This window comes from Labrus mixtus, chromosome 8 (genome assembly GCF_963584025.1).
Source record: "Labrus mixtus chromosome 8, fLabMix1.1, whole genome shotgun sequence".
Taxonomy (NCBI): Eukaryota; Metazoa; Chordata; class Actinopteri; order Labriformes; family Labridae; genus Labrus; species Labrus mixtus.
Window position 1 is genome coordinate 13748066 of NC_083619.1, and position 15948 is coordinate 13764013.

Consider the following 15948-nt stretch of genomic DNA (forward strand, 5'->3'; position numbering starts at 1 on the left):
ATTATGTGAATTTACTTTCAGTTTTAATAACTACAATAGCTTTCGCTTACTGCATGTCCTCCGCCACTGGATCATTGAAGGTGGCATTCAAACTTCGCTAAATTTGACCCTCGGCCACTTCCGTACAATTGCCAGCGTTGAGTGTCACTGCTGCCGGGAGGAGTGTCCGATGACTGGCATGAAGACGAAACACTTAACAGCAGAATTTCCTTGAACAAGAAATGACAGTAGAAATGTCCAAACACACTCCGTCACATTTGGAGAACATTAGAAGGCGACACAGCGACGTTTAAAGGACAACATAGACGTAAGAAGTAAGCGCTTCTGGCCATTGTTATCTGTAGCATGATCATTAGCGTGTTTCAGTCGTGAAGCGGAACTCTGATGTAGAGAAAGTATTCCTGTATGTGCTTCCTTCACAAGTTTTACTGCGTCAGTGATCATAAGTGATGCGTTTCAACGAGAAGGAGTTGATGTCTCTCAGCCGTCAGCCCTCAGAGAAGGCAGCTGAGCTGGGGATGCGAGGACCAAAGAAAGGAGACGGTAATACAGTTTATTACTGAATAATCACACCTACTTCCGTTAATGTAGTCAGGACAGCAGCAGCTGAAACTACAACCAGAAACAGTCTTGACAACTGTACCACACTTTAATAATGTTAATAATAATAATAATACATTTAATTTGTAACGCAAATTAAAAATTTTTTGCAAAAACATCTCAAAGTGCTACAGGAAGAAAAAAATAGAAATAAAAACAAATTTAATCAACTAAGCAACTAACGAAACTAAAAGCACAAGCAGAAGGCTTTGTTAAAAGCATCAGCAGACTGTGGGGCCCTCAGCTGCTCGTAGGAGAGCATTCCACAGACTGTGGAGCAGAGGAGCAGAAGGCCCGGTCACCCATGGTGTGGAGTTTAGTCCTGGGGGGGGATGGAGGAGGTTGGTGTTTCCAGAGCGGAGGCTTTCTTTGTTATGACTTATTATCTTGCTTCCTTGTTTATCTTACAGTGGTCAAGAAGAGGCTGGTGAAACTGGTCGTAAACTTCCTTTTTTATTTCCGGACTGATGAGGAAGAGGTCAGTTGAATCAATGTTTGAACACCTGCTGCATTGTTTCAGTATTTTCTTAATATCTCATTGTACTGCGTCAGAAAGTCAATTTCCTCAAGTGACAAGAAGACAATGTTGTATCGAAAATTAAGCCATTGTTTACCTTTTCAGCCAATCGGTGCTTTGTTGCTGGAGCAGTGTCGGGTGGAGAAGGAGGACAGCTTGACCTTCTCTGTTGGTGAGCTCAGCCCTAGAGCCAGGACAAAGAACTGGCATTTGGATTTTATGGGGCAGCCTATAAAACCAGTCATAATTTTCAGACTTTTCATACAAAAACGGATTCACAACAAATAGTTCTACAAAACCCTTGAGAGGTCTATGTTACACACCACCAGCAGAGCTACACCGAAGTTTATGTGCTTATTTTCAGTATACAAAATGTATTCATTATGACACACCTGCGTTTATTTTTCAGTGGCATATGATAGATAGATAGATGCACTTTATTGATCCCAAACTGGGAAATAGATGGAATGTAATAGTATGCAATAGGGCTGGGAAATATGGACCAAAACTCATATTTTGATATTATTTAGCTGAATGGCGATACTCGATATATATCAATATGTATTTTATTAACAGTGAAAACACATGGAAAATAAACTACCTGTTTGTGAATTTAAAAAGTAATATGATAAAATAAAAATGTTCCTTAAATACAATAAAAGAGAGAGAGAGGAGGAGCAGGGTTAAGAGGAACAGACAGGTGAGAAAAAGGTGACCTGGCACCTCTGTAACGTTATTTTAATGCAACATAAACTATATCCATATTAACGATATTGTCTTACCCTATATCTTGTTTGAAAATATATCGATATATTTCCCAGCCCTAGTATGCAATAACATATAGTCTCGTAACACCTTGCAGTTCATACACAAACGGTTTGAGGCCTCAGTCAGTTATAAATGAAAGACAAAGTCAGAAGCACTGTGACATCAGAACAGTTGTGTTGACATCATGGACAGCACTACACATCAAACAACCCTGACAATAGAGACTGCTCAGAGGACATTATTCTACTCTCTCACATGTCTATAACTTGACATTGGAAAACATCTGCTGAGTAAGACCAAATAGTTCAACCATCTAGCTGGACCTATTTATGAAGAGTCACTTGTACAAAAATGATACAACAAACAATGACTGTGGCAGGAAAACAGTGTACACAGATATGATACACTATGATGATGGTCTACTCACGCTTAGGGGCTGTGGCTCAGGCTAGGACTAACTAAACTACAGAAGTCATTTTGATGATGAATGAAATCTCATACAAAACTGCTAGCAGTGGCTCATACTTGAAAAATGTATATCCAAACATATATATCAAGACAAAGTTAGCTCGGTGCTGGCTGCAGTGAAGCCCCCCCACTGACTTGAAAAATAAAACCTTCAAAACCTTTGAGAGGTTTACGTTACACACCACCAGCAGAGGGTGTACTTCAACCTTTTTTTCTTTTTTTTTTAGAAATGAAATCCTTTCATTCAGACATTCATTCCCCCAAAAAACATCATATTCCATTCATTAATGTTACAGGACAGTTGAATACAAAAAAACATTTTGAACAAGTATAAATATATCCACTGCCAAAATAATTATAGCATTAAATGCCAACCAAATGAAATATACAGTTCTGATAATAATCATGCCTGCCCGTAACACCCGTTCTTGGTGAACTGCAGCATTTAAAGAGTTACACTGTAGGGCAGAGACAAACCTACACTTTGTCAGAAGCTTTCCGGTACAAACTTTTAAGTTGATAAGTCACTGAACAACAATAGTTACATGTGTCAAATTCCATTATTTATGACTTCTTATTTGAGAAGCACCAATAAGGGATTTTGAGACTAATACAGATATCTACTGTATATTAGAGGGTAAGGCACCAATATTAGCACAATATGATTCTGCAAAGACACTCTGAGGGCTGCAGTCTTTAAAACATAAACAATTTATCCATTTTCTTTTTACATTTTCAACAAATTGGTGTGTATTATTTGTAATTCTCTGTTATATGTGATACAGAGAGTGATGAGAGTGTTATTGGCAAATGGAATACACAATTTGTAGTTCACTGATTATTTCTGATATTTTCTGTAAAATAAATAGCATTATGGGGGCATTGGTAGCCTAGTGGTTAGTGTGCGCACCCCATGTACTGAGGATGTGGTCCTCCAAGCGGGCAGCCCAGGTTCGAATCCGACCTGTGACTCCTTTCCCGAATGTCATTCCCCACTCTCTCTCGCTCAATCCACTGTCCTATCTCTAAATAATCAGAATCAGAATCGTTTTTTATTGCCAAGTACATTTACACATACAAGGAATTTGACTTGGTGTAAATAAAGGCATCAAAAGCCCCAAAATATAATATAATAATATAAATAAATAAAAAATTAGCTTTAGAAAGAATATCATTATATACACTTGATACTGGTATATCTGTAATTAACCCAAATCAACCAAATATATCAGCAATGTAAGGTATTGGCCAGGCCTTTCTTTATCTAACAGTTACTGTTTGTGTTCTGGCATTAGATCTAGGTAACTCTGTGTGTTTCTCTTTGAAGCATTTCTGGATGAAGCAGAGAGGAAGTACCTGTTTGAGTGTGACTCTGAGGAGCAGTGTGGCGAGTGGATAGACTGCATCATCAAAGCCAGGTAGGAAAGAGTGTTTTTCTTATTTGATCTCCATCATGTAGGTTTTAGGACCTGGCATTACCTGATATTTGTATTCTCCATTTGAAACACAGTTGATGGCTTATAGTTTCAATAACCAGTTATTATTATTATTATTATTATTATTACATTTTCACGTGAAACTATATTTCTTAAATTCTCAGTTCAAATTATAACAAGCTAAGTGTTGTGGACTGTTGGTAACTATGCAGCTAAAGTGACTTTTTCCACATTTTAATTCACATTTGATTTTCCTTGTTTTTCAAGATATTCTTTATAAAACAGTCATAGATTTGATTCAAAGGAAGTACTGACCTGAAACAAGTTCATCAACAGGTCATCATCATCACCAGGTTACAAGTCAACTTGGTACCGAACTTCTTTCTTACCCCCAATTGTTTCATCCTATCTCTGTAGTTATGAGTTCATGAGGAAGAACCTGATATTCTACAGAACAGAAATCCACAGGCTCACCGGCAAGGTAAGACCCAAAGTAGCACAGTGATTCACTTAATGCCACACAGATGGTGCTTTATCCAACATACTGGGAATAAGTAAAGTGTAAAGTGTTTGTCTGCCAGGCTCCGCCAACTGATAAAATCAGTATCACAAATATTGGCAGAAGATAGATGGGTATGAGAGAAAGACTTTGTGTTTTTATATTTGTCTTTTATTAAGTGTAAAGAAAAAATAGTTTCCAATGAAAGCTGTTCAAAGCATAGTGCAGAAAAATGGTTTGGTGTGGGATGTTGCTGTTAAAATGAACAGTCAAGTTTTATTCTTTATCCTTGACGTCCCTTGTGTTCAGGACCCCTTGGAGCAGTATGGCATATCAGATGAAGCTCGCTTCCAGGTCAGCAATGGCCTGCAACTGATGATGAGAGATACCTCCTCCCTGTAAAACAACGTCCTGTGTTCAGATGTTCCAAATTTTGTTTTAGTTCAACCTGTGTCTTCAACATTCACTCCATTAGTTTGTTATCTATGACATAAGCATGTTTATTTTAATTGCTCTGGTTGTTTTGAAGGCTTGCTCCAGACTTACATAGAGGACGAGTAGAGTATCTGAAGTGTGCAAAGGGATAACTCTAAACTTTTCTTCATATCAATCATTTAAGTAACATCTTTCTTAGTTTCTGGGATTTTATACACCATTTTCTTTTTCATATTCAAACTATGCCTTGGTCTATTGGTTCTGTATGAAACATGTTTTATATTATATTTTTTACTGGTCATGCTGTACTTCTAGACAATGTGACTTTGAGAGCATCTGGTTGTAATGATGCTGTCAAGTTTTGGCTGTGACTTTTTCAATACTGTCTGTATCCTACACATCAGTGTGTTTAATGTTGTTATCCAAGACATTTGGTGACAACTAATATTAGTTAAGTAAATGCACACTGGATCAGGATCAGCTTTATTGACCAGGTATGTTTGTGAAAACAAGGGATTTGACTCTGGTGACCCTGTTTACAACCATTCAAAAATGAAATATTTAGCTAATCAGCTAATAAATACAAGCCTACAAAATACATTGGTACAGTGGTGCAGTGGTAAGGAGTGCTAAAGATGCTGAAATAAATATGATAATTCCTTTGGAGCAGTATAGGATTATTGGATATCTTACATTTTTTTGACTGCATGGGCCCTTTGATCTGTTGAGTTTTTCCCTTTTTTTCATTTTGAGAAATAATTTAATGTGATCCAATTTTTCAATTATAATCCAGCTAATTTAGAGATATATGTTTTTAAAACTACTTTTGCACATCACTGGGAGTTTTTTTTCTTCACATGAATTTCAATAATTGACTTGAACCTACTGTACTTTGTATGTGGCACTTTGTATCAGACTCCTTTAGCTAAGCTGTATGACCATTTTGGGACAAATGGCTCGTGACTTGACTTTTTTTAACATTTCTTTTTTTAAAGCTTTTTGTCAGTGTGGCTACAACACAGTAGCTGCTAATGTTGAGGTAACATTTTGCTCTCAATATTTCACTATGTGACATTGCTGTATCCTGCAAATTGTTAAATAAATATATGTGTATATCTTTAGTTTTAAATCAGGAGTCTGCCCAGAAACATGTCATTGAATGTGTATTCATTTTAAACTTTTGCACATAAATGTTTTCATTCTGATTTGACTTCATGTTCGGTTATGTTTGTTTCACTGGCAACACTTTTATTTTACTAATAAAGTCATTAAAATTAGTTGTACATTCTTGTTGGCTGTCTTTAACTACAATGAAATGTGAGTGTTTAATAAGTAATAATAAATAATTGTTTTAGTAAGTACAATAATGCGTGACAGGAAATAAACATAATGCTCCAACGTGTGTCTAACATGTAGTAAAAAGCAATTTGATCTGTAAAGTAAAGCTGATAATTGGACAAAATATTTATCAAGTCAATCACTTTAACAAGTCAATGCTTAAAAACAATACTTATCAACATTTTTAAAGCAGTTAATACCAGCATGAAGCACATCATAAAATGTTTTTTTTTGTTTCCCTTGTTACAGTAAACTGTTTTGAGTTAATCACGCGTGGGCCTCACAGACTGTAAATATTAGGTGACCCTCTGAAGATGTGGGGTCAGTAAACACGTTGTGACTGCCGTGTTTCCTTAGCAACGTAGAAAAGTGTGATTCAAAATCAGTGACGTCACATCCTTCCCGTGATCCTTGGCGAGCCCAAATTGAACGCTCGGTGAAAGAAAACATTTGTTATTTTGTGTGTGCTCTGTTTGTAGGAAAATAACTCTTTAAAACAAACGATTCACACTAAAACCAACAACAGTGAAAGAAGACGGTCACGGCGTTTAAACGGGAGGCGTTTATCCGGTCACGGTAGGTATTTAAACTAGTGTAGGTTGAGAACAAACAATGTTGCTAATCTATTAGCCGGTTAGCTAACGTATCATACGGTAGCGCTAGTGTTAGCATTAGCAAACCTCTTGTTTGTTGGGTGATTGGATTATTTGATACTTGAATCAATGGATTTCATTGTTACAATTACAAACAAGCTTAAATTCCCAAGTGCTTTTGTAGGAAAGACTAAGCGTGTGGAGGCCTGCTGTTGGAATAGTATTACAATCATAAATTGCTGTTGTCGCAAAGACACTTAAAGTTGTGTTGTTAGCAGAAGACTGAGTTCATCATCTGCACTGTAACTAATGTCATCGTTTCCCTTTACTTCTTTAATATAGTGTATCTGATCTGGGTTATAAAATACACTTTGTTTTTGCAAAGCACTGCAATAGACGGTCATTATTTATGAGGTTAATAAGAAGTCAGCGGTGAAGTGGACTGCATACTTATTTCTTCAATATCATAAATTAAATATATCTTTTAGTAGCATAAATCTAATTTATGTCTTATGTCTATTAAGTCTTGTGCTTAATGTAATACTAATTGCCTAAATCGTTTTTCATTAAATTACGTTGTTTTTTTCAGAAAGCTTGCAGAAGTTTTATTATTTGTTATTTAAAAAAAAATTGTTTTACCGATGTTTTTTTTTACCGATTATTGATCAATTTCTTTTAACAAGAATACTTACAAAAATGATTTGATAATCAATTCATTGTATTAGTAATTTCTTAAACAAAAAACTCCAGATAATGTGCTTTGTTTGCTGCTTCTTTCTTTGTTATATTGTTAAAATGGAAATCCTTTTAAAACAGGGATGGGAACTGATATGAGCCAACTGTTAGTCAGTAGACTTATGTTGTTGTTGTTGTTGTTGTTGTTGTAATAATTAAGTACTTATCAAGTAACCTTCTTCTCAAAGGACAAAGAGTTATCACTGTCTAACAGAAGTATTTATTTTAGTCACAATTGGGGAACGGTGGTATGAATTGGTCTTGATTTGTTTATCTTGTTTTCAGACATCATGGATCAGGACTATGAGTGCAGGCTACTCAGACAGATCAACATCCAAAATGAGAATGCAAGTCCCATAGTAAGTAAATCATGTGTATTTTTTTGTAATGATAACAACAATAATAATAATCTCTTCGTTTTAGTACAGAAAGGAGCTTCATATTTCTTCAACCTATAGTTTCTGAAAGCAATAATTTGTAAGAGCTATCCAGCCATGGTCTTACAGTCTTGACACTTAAGATTTAAACAATTCATTCATTATCTTGGTGATACTCTGATGGTAGCCCCTCCCAAACAGAATTGTCAACTGGCAAAGGCCTTAGAATGAGCAGAAAGGGTGTTGCTCTCAATGTGTTGAAAGAGTAAATGATTTAACAGGCCAGTCTCTTCCATCTGACTGTGTCATTAGTGTTGAGTGATAACAAGATGGCCAAATGACTGGGTTTTGTGAATGTAGCGCCCTTGTTATAAACACCCCAAACAGATGCACCATCTGCCTCTTTAATGATCTTGTTTGGTCGTAAAGTTTCAGATTTCTGTCCAAAGCCTGTTTGTGTTTTGGCCTTCAGTCAGAAAAGGCTCTCTCTTCTCTTTTGTAGAAAGCTGTAGGGGTGATGCGAGCTCTGACACCCACAAGCTCCCCTCTGTCGTCGCCTAGCAAGCATGGTGATCGCTTCATTCCCTCCCGGGCCGGAGCCAACTGGAGTGTTAACTTCCACCGCATCAATGTGAGTCTGCAGCAGCACACCAGTGGCCTCTTGCACCAGCTATGTACAAGTTCTGTCTTTAGTTTGATTGCAAAGTCCACACAGTACTACATTGTACTAGTTAGTTTGTAACTTAAGTTGTGTCATTGTTTAGTTGCACTAAAGAGACATAAGGTTCCTCTGGACTACTAGAGCGGCACACTTTTGAGGAGGTGCACGTCAGGCTATGTACGTAGGCTTCTGTGTAGGTACAAAGCTACACGAACCTACGGTGTAGGTTGGATGCAGCAGTATAATTCAATCTTAAATCTACAGCTGGTGTAAAATACCAGTGATGTCCAGTAGTGAAATTCTCACCTATAAACATACAGTAATTTAACGGTACTCTGTTATTGGACTGATGAAATTATCTCTGCTCATGGAAAACAAAAACAGGAATTCAATTCAAACTCTTGCATTTCAAAAGGAGAATTTGGGGATGATGTGTTTTGGTCGCAAAAAATCAAGTAAAACTTTTTCTCCTCCAAGTTATACCAACCCCCAAAACAATACACCATGACATCCACTATTTTATGTTAGACTTTACACCTTCTAGGAGGTAGGTGTATGATTTAAGTTTAATTTATGCCTAAATTGAAAATCTCGGATGGTGCAACCCCCAAAATGTTAGTAATGAACTCTGTCCTAAATTAGAAATTACAATCAACAAGGCTTCATTTGATCTTTGCTTAGCTGCAAGCTACTTCACGGTCCTTTCAAAAGAACAGTGTTCTCCTGATCGTAGAGTGGGTTATGGCTGAGAAGGAATATGTCATCAATAAACACTGTTCATTTGTTTGTCTACAAATACTTTAACACAACATGCAGAGAAATTTGGTTTACAGTGATCATTGATTTGTTTCATTCTGGTCCAGGAAATTGAAAAGTCACACAATCAAAACAGGAAAACCAAAGACGGAACAACAGACAACAACAAAGGTAAATAATCCGCCTCCATTCAAATAATCTAAAGTCATACTGTCATCCCAATAATGGTGTTACAGTATCCTGTAAGAAGTAAATTAACATTACAATGTTTTTTGTTCAAAATGAAAGTGCTTACCTTTAGAGAAATTATTATTTCTACTACTGATAAATATTCACTTGTTTTTTCTTTCCATGAATTAGTTTTATAGCACTGATTTTATTTCTATGTCAATGTTCACATTCATAATGTGGCTAATTGTTGCAGATGTATTTAATAATTCATTGGCACAAACATGAATCATTAAGTTCTGATAAAGAGTCAATCATTTAAACTTTTTACTAGTTTGTAATTAATTGATTTTTTGAGCTTTTAATGTGGGCATGTTGCCATTGCTTGATATTTGAGGCTAATACAGGAATTGAATATGAATTGAGAAAGATGAGATAGTTATCTGGTGTCAGCACCAAACACGGATACAATTTTCTAGTGTAGCTGTACAGTAGTGTGAGTTTTATTCCCTCTCTGTCCGCTCTCTTGTGAAAAATTCTCCCTGGTCCTTTGAAGACCGAGCTAAGAAATGGCAGAAGGGGCTCAGTGTTTGAACTTAATCATTTCCACAGCCTTGTTTGATTTCCCCTCTGTCTCTTTCTTTGCCTTTAGCCGACGGTCTTGCATACTCAGCACTGCTGAAAAACGAGCTGTTAGGAGCCGGGATCGAAAAAGTCCAGGACCCTCAGTCAGAGGACCGCCGTCTGCAGCCGTCTACTCCCGCCAAAAGAAGCCTTTTTAGTGTAAAAACATTTAACATGGGCCTTACTCTGAATATACTAGTCTTGTTTCTTGGGAAGCTTTTGCATCACTAATCATCTGTTTTTGTTTTGTAGTATTCTGTTAGTGCTAAGCGAGCCCTGCCTGAAGAGGATGGAAACACAGTCTCTCCATATTCTCTGTCACCTGTCAGTAGCAACAGGTAATGCATTCTCCTAGTCAGTTCTCGAATGTTATATTCTCAATTTGTGTGAAACTGTAATACATTTTTCACTAAACTGTGTTTTGCACAACAGCCAGAAACTGCTGCGGTCGCCAAGGAAACCTACACGAAAAATATCAAAAATTCCCTTCAAAGTTCTGGACGCTCCTGAGCTGCAGGATGACTTCTACCTCAACCTAGTGGACTGGTCCTCTCTGAATGTGCTCAGTGTTGGACTTGGTACCTGTGTCTACCTGTGGAGTGCCTGCACCAGTCAGGTGCGAGTGATAACTGATAACTAATTACCACAAAGTGTTTCCCCTCGATTCAACTGTTTGGGAGAAGGTGTTGCACAGACAAAGTACAGTTCACTCACGTTAACGTAAACTAGTTCACTTTAATAATTAAAATCTTGAACTAAGTTTGCAGTCAAAAAAAAAGAACAAGTTCATATTCTTTTTTTTTTTTCCAGCAGGGCCTCCTGTAATACTATTCTTTCTAGTAGTTATCATTTACATGCAAGTTTTACCCAACTCAAAGCCATTAACAATATACTATTAAAATTATGAATTATAAAATGTGCTGCTGTAAATATCAAAAGGATAAGTCATATTCAGGAAAGAGTGAAAATATGTGTGTTAAACCATTAATTATAATTAATACATGTCAATAAAATATGCATATTAATTACTTTTCACACAACAGGCTATTTGCTTTACCTCTACAAAGTGATTTCATTCACTAGACAACTGTCAGAGAAACATTTCAGAATAAAAGCATTTAGTGAAACGCGGGTAGTCTCCACAGAAAAAAACTGATTGCGCTTTTACTTTGAAAAACTTACTGGGTGAATGCCAGATACATTCTGAGTGTTGCATTTCAGACTTTGGTACATAGTACTCAGCAACTTTCAGTATCTGGAGTTGTGAATTGATTCACAACAGTTCACCAAAAATATGAGCATGTTCAATGGACGCATTCAGGTCCAACACTGGAAACATGGATAAGCCTCACACTCAGCTCGCACTCAGTAGGAACACACGAGCAGGACAGGACAGAAAAATGCATGAAAGTTGCTCATGCTCCTCCATAATAAAACGAGTGCACATTAATTACATGAATATCGTTAATAAAGTATTTTGGGCATTTTCATTCTGAGGGGTGCGAGATTGTGCAGTCGGGCCGCCCCTCCAAATGAATGGTAGGGGAACAACTGTAATGTTTCTATTTACAATTGTTCCATGAGATAAAACATACTCATCTTTTTTCTTCTCCATCTTTTTAGGTGACCCGCCTATGTGACCTTTCTGTAGAAGGAGATTCTGTAACGTCAGTGGGCTGGTCAGAGAGGGTGAGTTTCTCTGTCATCTCACAGCTTTCATAACTTGTGGAAGACCTGCTTACTGTAACGTTTCACATCAGTACTGATCACACACAGAGAGATTGTCAGGGACTCAGTCTTACCTGAAGGAAGTGCGTTGTATTTTTGGTGTGCACACTCAGTTTAAACATTTAGAACATTTAGTCTGTTCTTTGTTTTTGGTAAATGTTGTCTGAAGTCATTACAGACTCTTTAAAGTCAGTGGGATATTTAACGCGTGTTCTCTAACTTTAGGGTAACCTGGTGGCTGTGGGGACTCATAAAGGTTTTGTTCAGATCTGGGATGCAGCAGCAGGAAAGAAGCTTTCTGTATTAGAAGGACACACAGCCAGAGTGGGTGAGTTGACGAGCTTGAGGGATTGAGGTGTAACATAATACAACATAATTTCTTCTTTTTCATACGGTTGTTCATTAACAACATCTCTCATTCAAGAGCGGTGAATCATTTTTCAATCTTCCTTTCATCTCCGCTGCTAGGTGCGTTGGCCTGGAATGCAGATCAGCTGTCATCCGGGAGCCGTGATCGAGTGATCCTGCAGCGTGACATCAGGGCCCCGCCTCTCCAGTCGGAGCGACGTCTCCAAGGACACAGACAGGAAGTGTGCGGCCTTAAGTGGAGCACGGACCACCAGCTGCTTGCTTCAGGTGGAAATGATAACAAGGTATGCATCCAGAGATTGAGAGTTTGAATGTTAGCTGCTTGCCAGTATCCTGGTCCTCATTCCTCTTCCTGCTGTGTGTAGTTACTGGTGTGGAACCACTCAAGTGTCCTCCCAGTGCAGCAGTACACAGAGCACTTGGCTGCAGTGAAGGCCATCGCCTGGTCTCCTCACCAGCACGGCCTGCTCGCCTCTGGAGGTGGCACTGCCGACCGCTGCATTCGCTTCTGGAACACTCTGACAGGGCAGCCCTTGCAGTGCACGGACACCGGCTCTCAGGTCTGCAACTTGGCCTGGTCTAAGCACACCAATGAACTGGTGAGTCATGTATACTTTTTAATAGAGGTAAAGATGCACCACAGTAATAAAAAATGGAAATGTTTTTCTTTTTCTCTCACTGCACAGCATTTTCTATGTTGTCAGGGTAAATAAAACTAGATGGAATAACTAAATAGCACAGTTAAAGTAAATTGGAAGATACATTTTATTATATAATTTTGATTTAAGACGACTTCACTGCTTCCACTGTCTGAGATAAGCTGAATAAATTCATACCTCAGCGCTGGACCATTGTTGCTCACTTTATTTGACTGTAAAACGGAACCGAAGTGATCATGTTCCTTTTATATCTGAGGTATATTAATAACACTTTGCTTGTTTTCTACAGGTCAGCACACATGGTTATTCCCAGAACCAGATCCTGGTGTGGAAGTATCCCTCTCTCACTCAAGTGGCCAAACTAACAGGACATTCCTACAGAGTACTCTACCTGGTCAGTATATACTGTCTGTATTTCTGTGTTTTCATAAAAACCATAAAGCAACCAGTTTTTATGAATATATTCTAATATTGTGCATTTGAGTCAAAAAAAAAAGTATTACTGAGCTATAAGACGCACAGAGACACAGTGATGGTTCTTTCACACATTTTTTTCTACTCAGCACATCGTCATTACCTGCACGTAAATATGTAAATGAGGAATGTTTGGTCATTAACTTAGGTCATCCTATAGAATCCTCTTAGTTGGTCACAGTGCAGACAGTTTACGACGCTAAATTGGCACTGAACGGGGACTGTGTGAACGTAGCAACGTGGTGACGTTCTCTGATTTTTGGGTAGTTTTTGACCCTCCTGCTGCTGCAAACAAACGATATGTGCTTTCTGACCACCACTTCATTCAGAAGCACCTCAATTTCTGGGTCAGAAAGTTTATTTTCATCTAAATTCCGGTTGTCGCAGTGATCATGTGCTGGAAACCTTTGATCTGACCCCTCGCTTGAATGCTTTTTGCTTTGGTGCTGTGGATTGACCATTTCGCTTAAATGTCGGTGTGTAGAGGGCGGCCTTTGGGTGCTGATCCAGGTGCACACATTTACAGGTAGATTGTGATTTTATAAAGTGCACATTGCGTGCAAGTGCAAATGAACGGTTTTATAAATTTGAAATATTTTAGGTGCACGCCATTATTCGGTTTGGTTGCACATACACTTATGTATGGATTCTACGCTCTGATTACATGCTGTGAAAATACTGTGAATGCTGTACATAATAATGAGTTTATTTACAGGCCATGTCCCCTGATGGAGAAGCCATAGTAACAGGAGCTGGAGATGAAACCCTTCGCTTCTGGAACGTCTTTAGCAAGATGAGATCCACTAAGGTAGTCTCTCCATTTCTCATTTCTGTTTCACATCTAAAAGACCTTTTTCTCTGATGTTCAGTCTATTCCATTTGTTAAATGCCTTCATTTTTTGCTAATATTTTATTTTATTCCTCATGTCTTCCCTCCTTCTTCTGTCCTGGTGTGTCTTTTAGGAATCGGTGTCAGTGCTGAACCTTTTCACCAGGATCCGATAGTGAGGGCGCCTCTGTGCTGCGAGGGAATGAATCCAGGAAGGGAATTTTATCTTTGCATGTAACATGTTATTGCAAGCTGTACATGGCCCCTTCTTTAAGTATTCACCTCAGTGGTCGACAGAGGGCTTATTAGGAGTTATTCAGCCAAGTTGTAGATGGAGGTGTGAGGGTGGGAGCTGAGGTGGTGCACAACCTGAGTTTCAAATAAAGAGGGGGCTTTTACATGCAAATATACAGTATTCTAGTTATTCCTATATGATGGAGTCACTGGCTCCCCAAACAGACATCTTTGATGACATGGAGAATTTTGTGGGTCGGGTTTCCTTCCCCCATGTGATTTTTTTGTTTGTTTACAGACTGGTGTTGCGCTCACCTGCCAAATTATAAGTTTGTCCTTTTGATTGTCTATTTATTTGATTCTGTTTCTTTTTTATGTCTAATTTTAACATATTCTTGCGAGTGTGTTTGTTTTGAGGGTTGGTGAATTTCCTTTTGTTTGTGTGACTGAGGTTTTTAGTTGTATCTGTGGAGTGTGATTAGCTTTGTTCAGGTCTGCAGAAAAATCCTAACTAATCTTTTTATTTCACTAAAAAAGACAATAATGTTTTGTGGACACTGACTTACAGATCACTTAATCCAGTGTTGATGTTTTAACAAGGATTGGACAAACAGGAGTGATGTCTTTTTCTTTCTTTTTTTAAATCTAATTCTATCTTCATAACAAGCAGTGTCAGTTCATGTTTCATAATCTCACTAGGAAATGTTGTATTGTCATACTGCACATCTAAAAAGAAAATAACCATCAGAACAATTGCTCAGACAAAAATAAGTTTTTATTGTGACCTGTGTGGAAGCTTTTCATTTGTCTTTCTTCAATTGAAAATCAGGCAGAGAGCATTAAAATTAACACTTTGGTTTTGATAACAGCAACTAAGGCAAAAAGAAAAACATTTGGGATTTAATCGGAGTGAAATGCGGAGCGTATGATTTTTTTGTGTTTTGCTGTGTTTGCTAAGATATTCAAGCTCAAGGCACTTTTCTTTTGCAGCGTTGAGAGCATTTCTGTGTTGAGAAGTGCCAGTGTACTTTGTTTTTTAATAAGGAAAAAAAATCTTGTATAATCTGCATCATTTTCTCTCCTTTTTTTCCCCCCTTGTTTGAATGTTAAAGTCAACTAGCATACCCCATATAAACGATTGCTATTTATTTGTGTTGTGTACAGAAATGGCATGTTTGTTTACTAATTTTATGTGAGGGAACCTGATTGGCAGTTTCACTGCCACACTCTATGGACATTTCTTTTAATGCCACTTCAAAATCAAGACAATGCTGCCATCTTGAACTACAGAAAGAATGTTAAGAAGAAAAAAATATTTCTGTACTGAGAGATAATCAACCATTAAAAGAACATATCTTGTACCTTATGTCATTGTCTTGGTGCTTATAAGTTGGCAAAAATCTGTCTAACAAAACATGGAGTTTATATATATATATATATATATATATATCCCTTAACTGCCATGAAGACTAGCAGTGTAGCTTACTTCATTTCTGTTCTGCCACCATCAGAACTAAATTTATGATCAGTGCAGCTGTAAATAGCTTTCGGCTTTTGTTTATTTCAGTTCAAATGATGTTTGATTAAGAAATAACTGCATTTTGAGGAAATAGTCAAACTTGCATTGCTTACCCGTGTTTTGAAGATTTAGAATCAGAACCAGAACCAGATTGGAGGCTT

At 37.7% G+C, this 15948-nt stretch overlaps 2 protein-coding genes across 2 annotated transcripts; both read left to right on the forward strand.

Annotated features, from left to right (window-relative positions):
* Window positions 1–126: 126 nt before the first annotated feature.
* Window positions 127–5997, forward strand: plekhj1 (pleckstrin homology domain containing, family J member 1). Its single transcript, XM_061044481.1, has 6 exons — window positions 127–543; window positions 1011–1078; window positions 1223–1289; window positions 3681–3771; window positions 4207–4270; window positions 4598–5997. Exons 1-6 carry the CDS (start codon window positions 450–452, stop codon window positions 4688–4690), a joined length of 477 nt encoding a protein of 158 aa, XP_060900464.1. The 5' UTR covers window positions 127–449; the 3' UTR covers window positions 4691–5997.
* A 457-nt stretch (window positions 5998–6454) lies between these two features.
* Window positions 6455–15634, forward strand: LOC132979035 (fizzy-related protein homolog). The gene is made up of 14 exons (XM_061044482.1): window positions 6455–6637; window positions 7675–7748; window positions 8269–8397; window positions 9291–9354; window positions 10004–10134; window positions 10228–10313; window positions 10408–10591; window positions 11599–11664; window positions 11929–12031; window positions 12172–12356; window positions 12438–12671; window positions 13021–13125; window positions 13921–14013; window positions 14169–15634. The coding sequence occupies exons 2-14, from the start codon at window positions 7680–7682 to the stop codon at window positions 14208–14210; spliced, it is 1491 nt and encodes a 496-aa protein (XP_060900465.1). The 5' UTR covers window positions 6455–6637; window positions 7675–7679; the 3' UTR covers window positions 14211–15634.
* The last annotated feature ends 314 nt before the right edge of the window (window positions 15635–15948 follow it).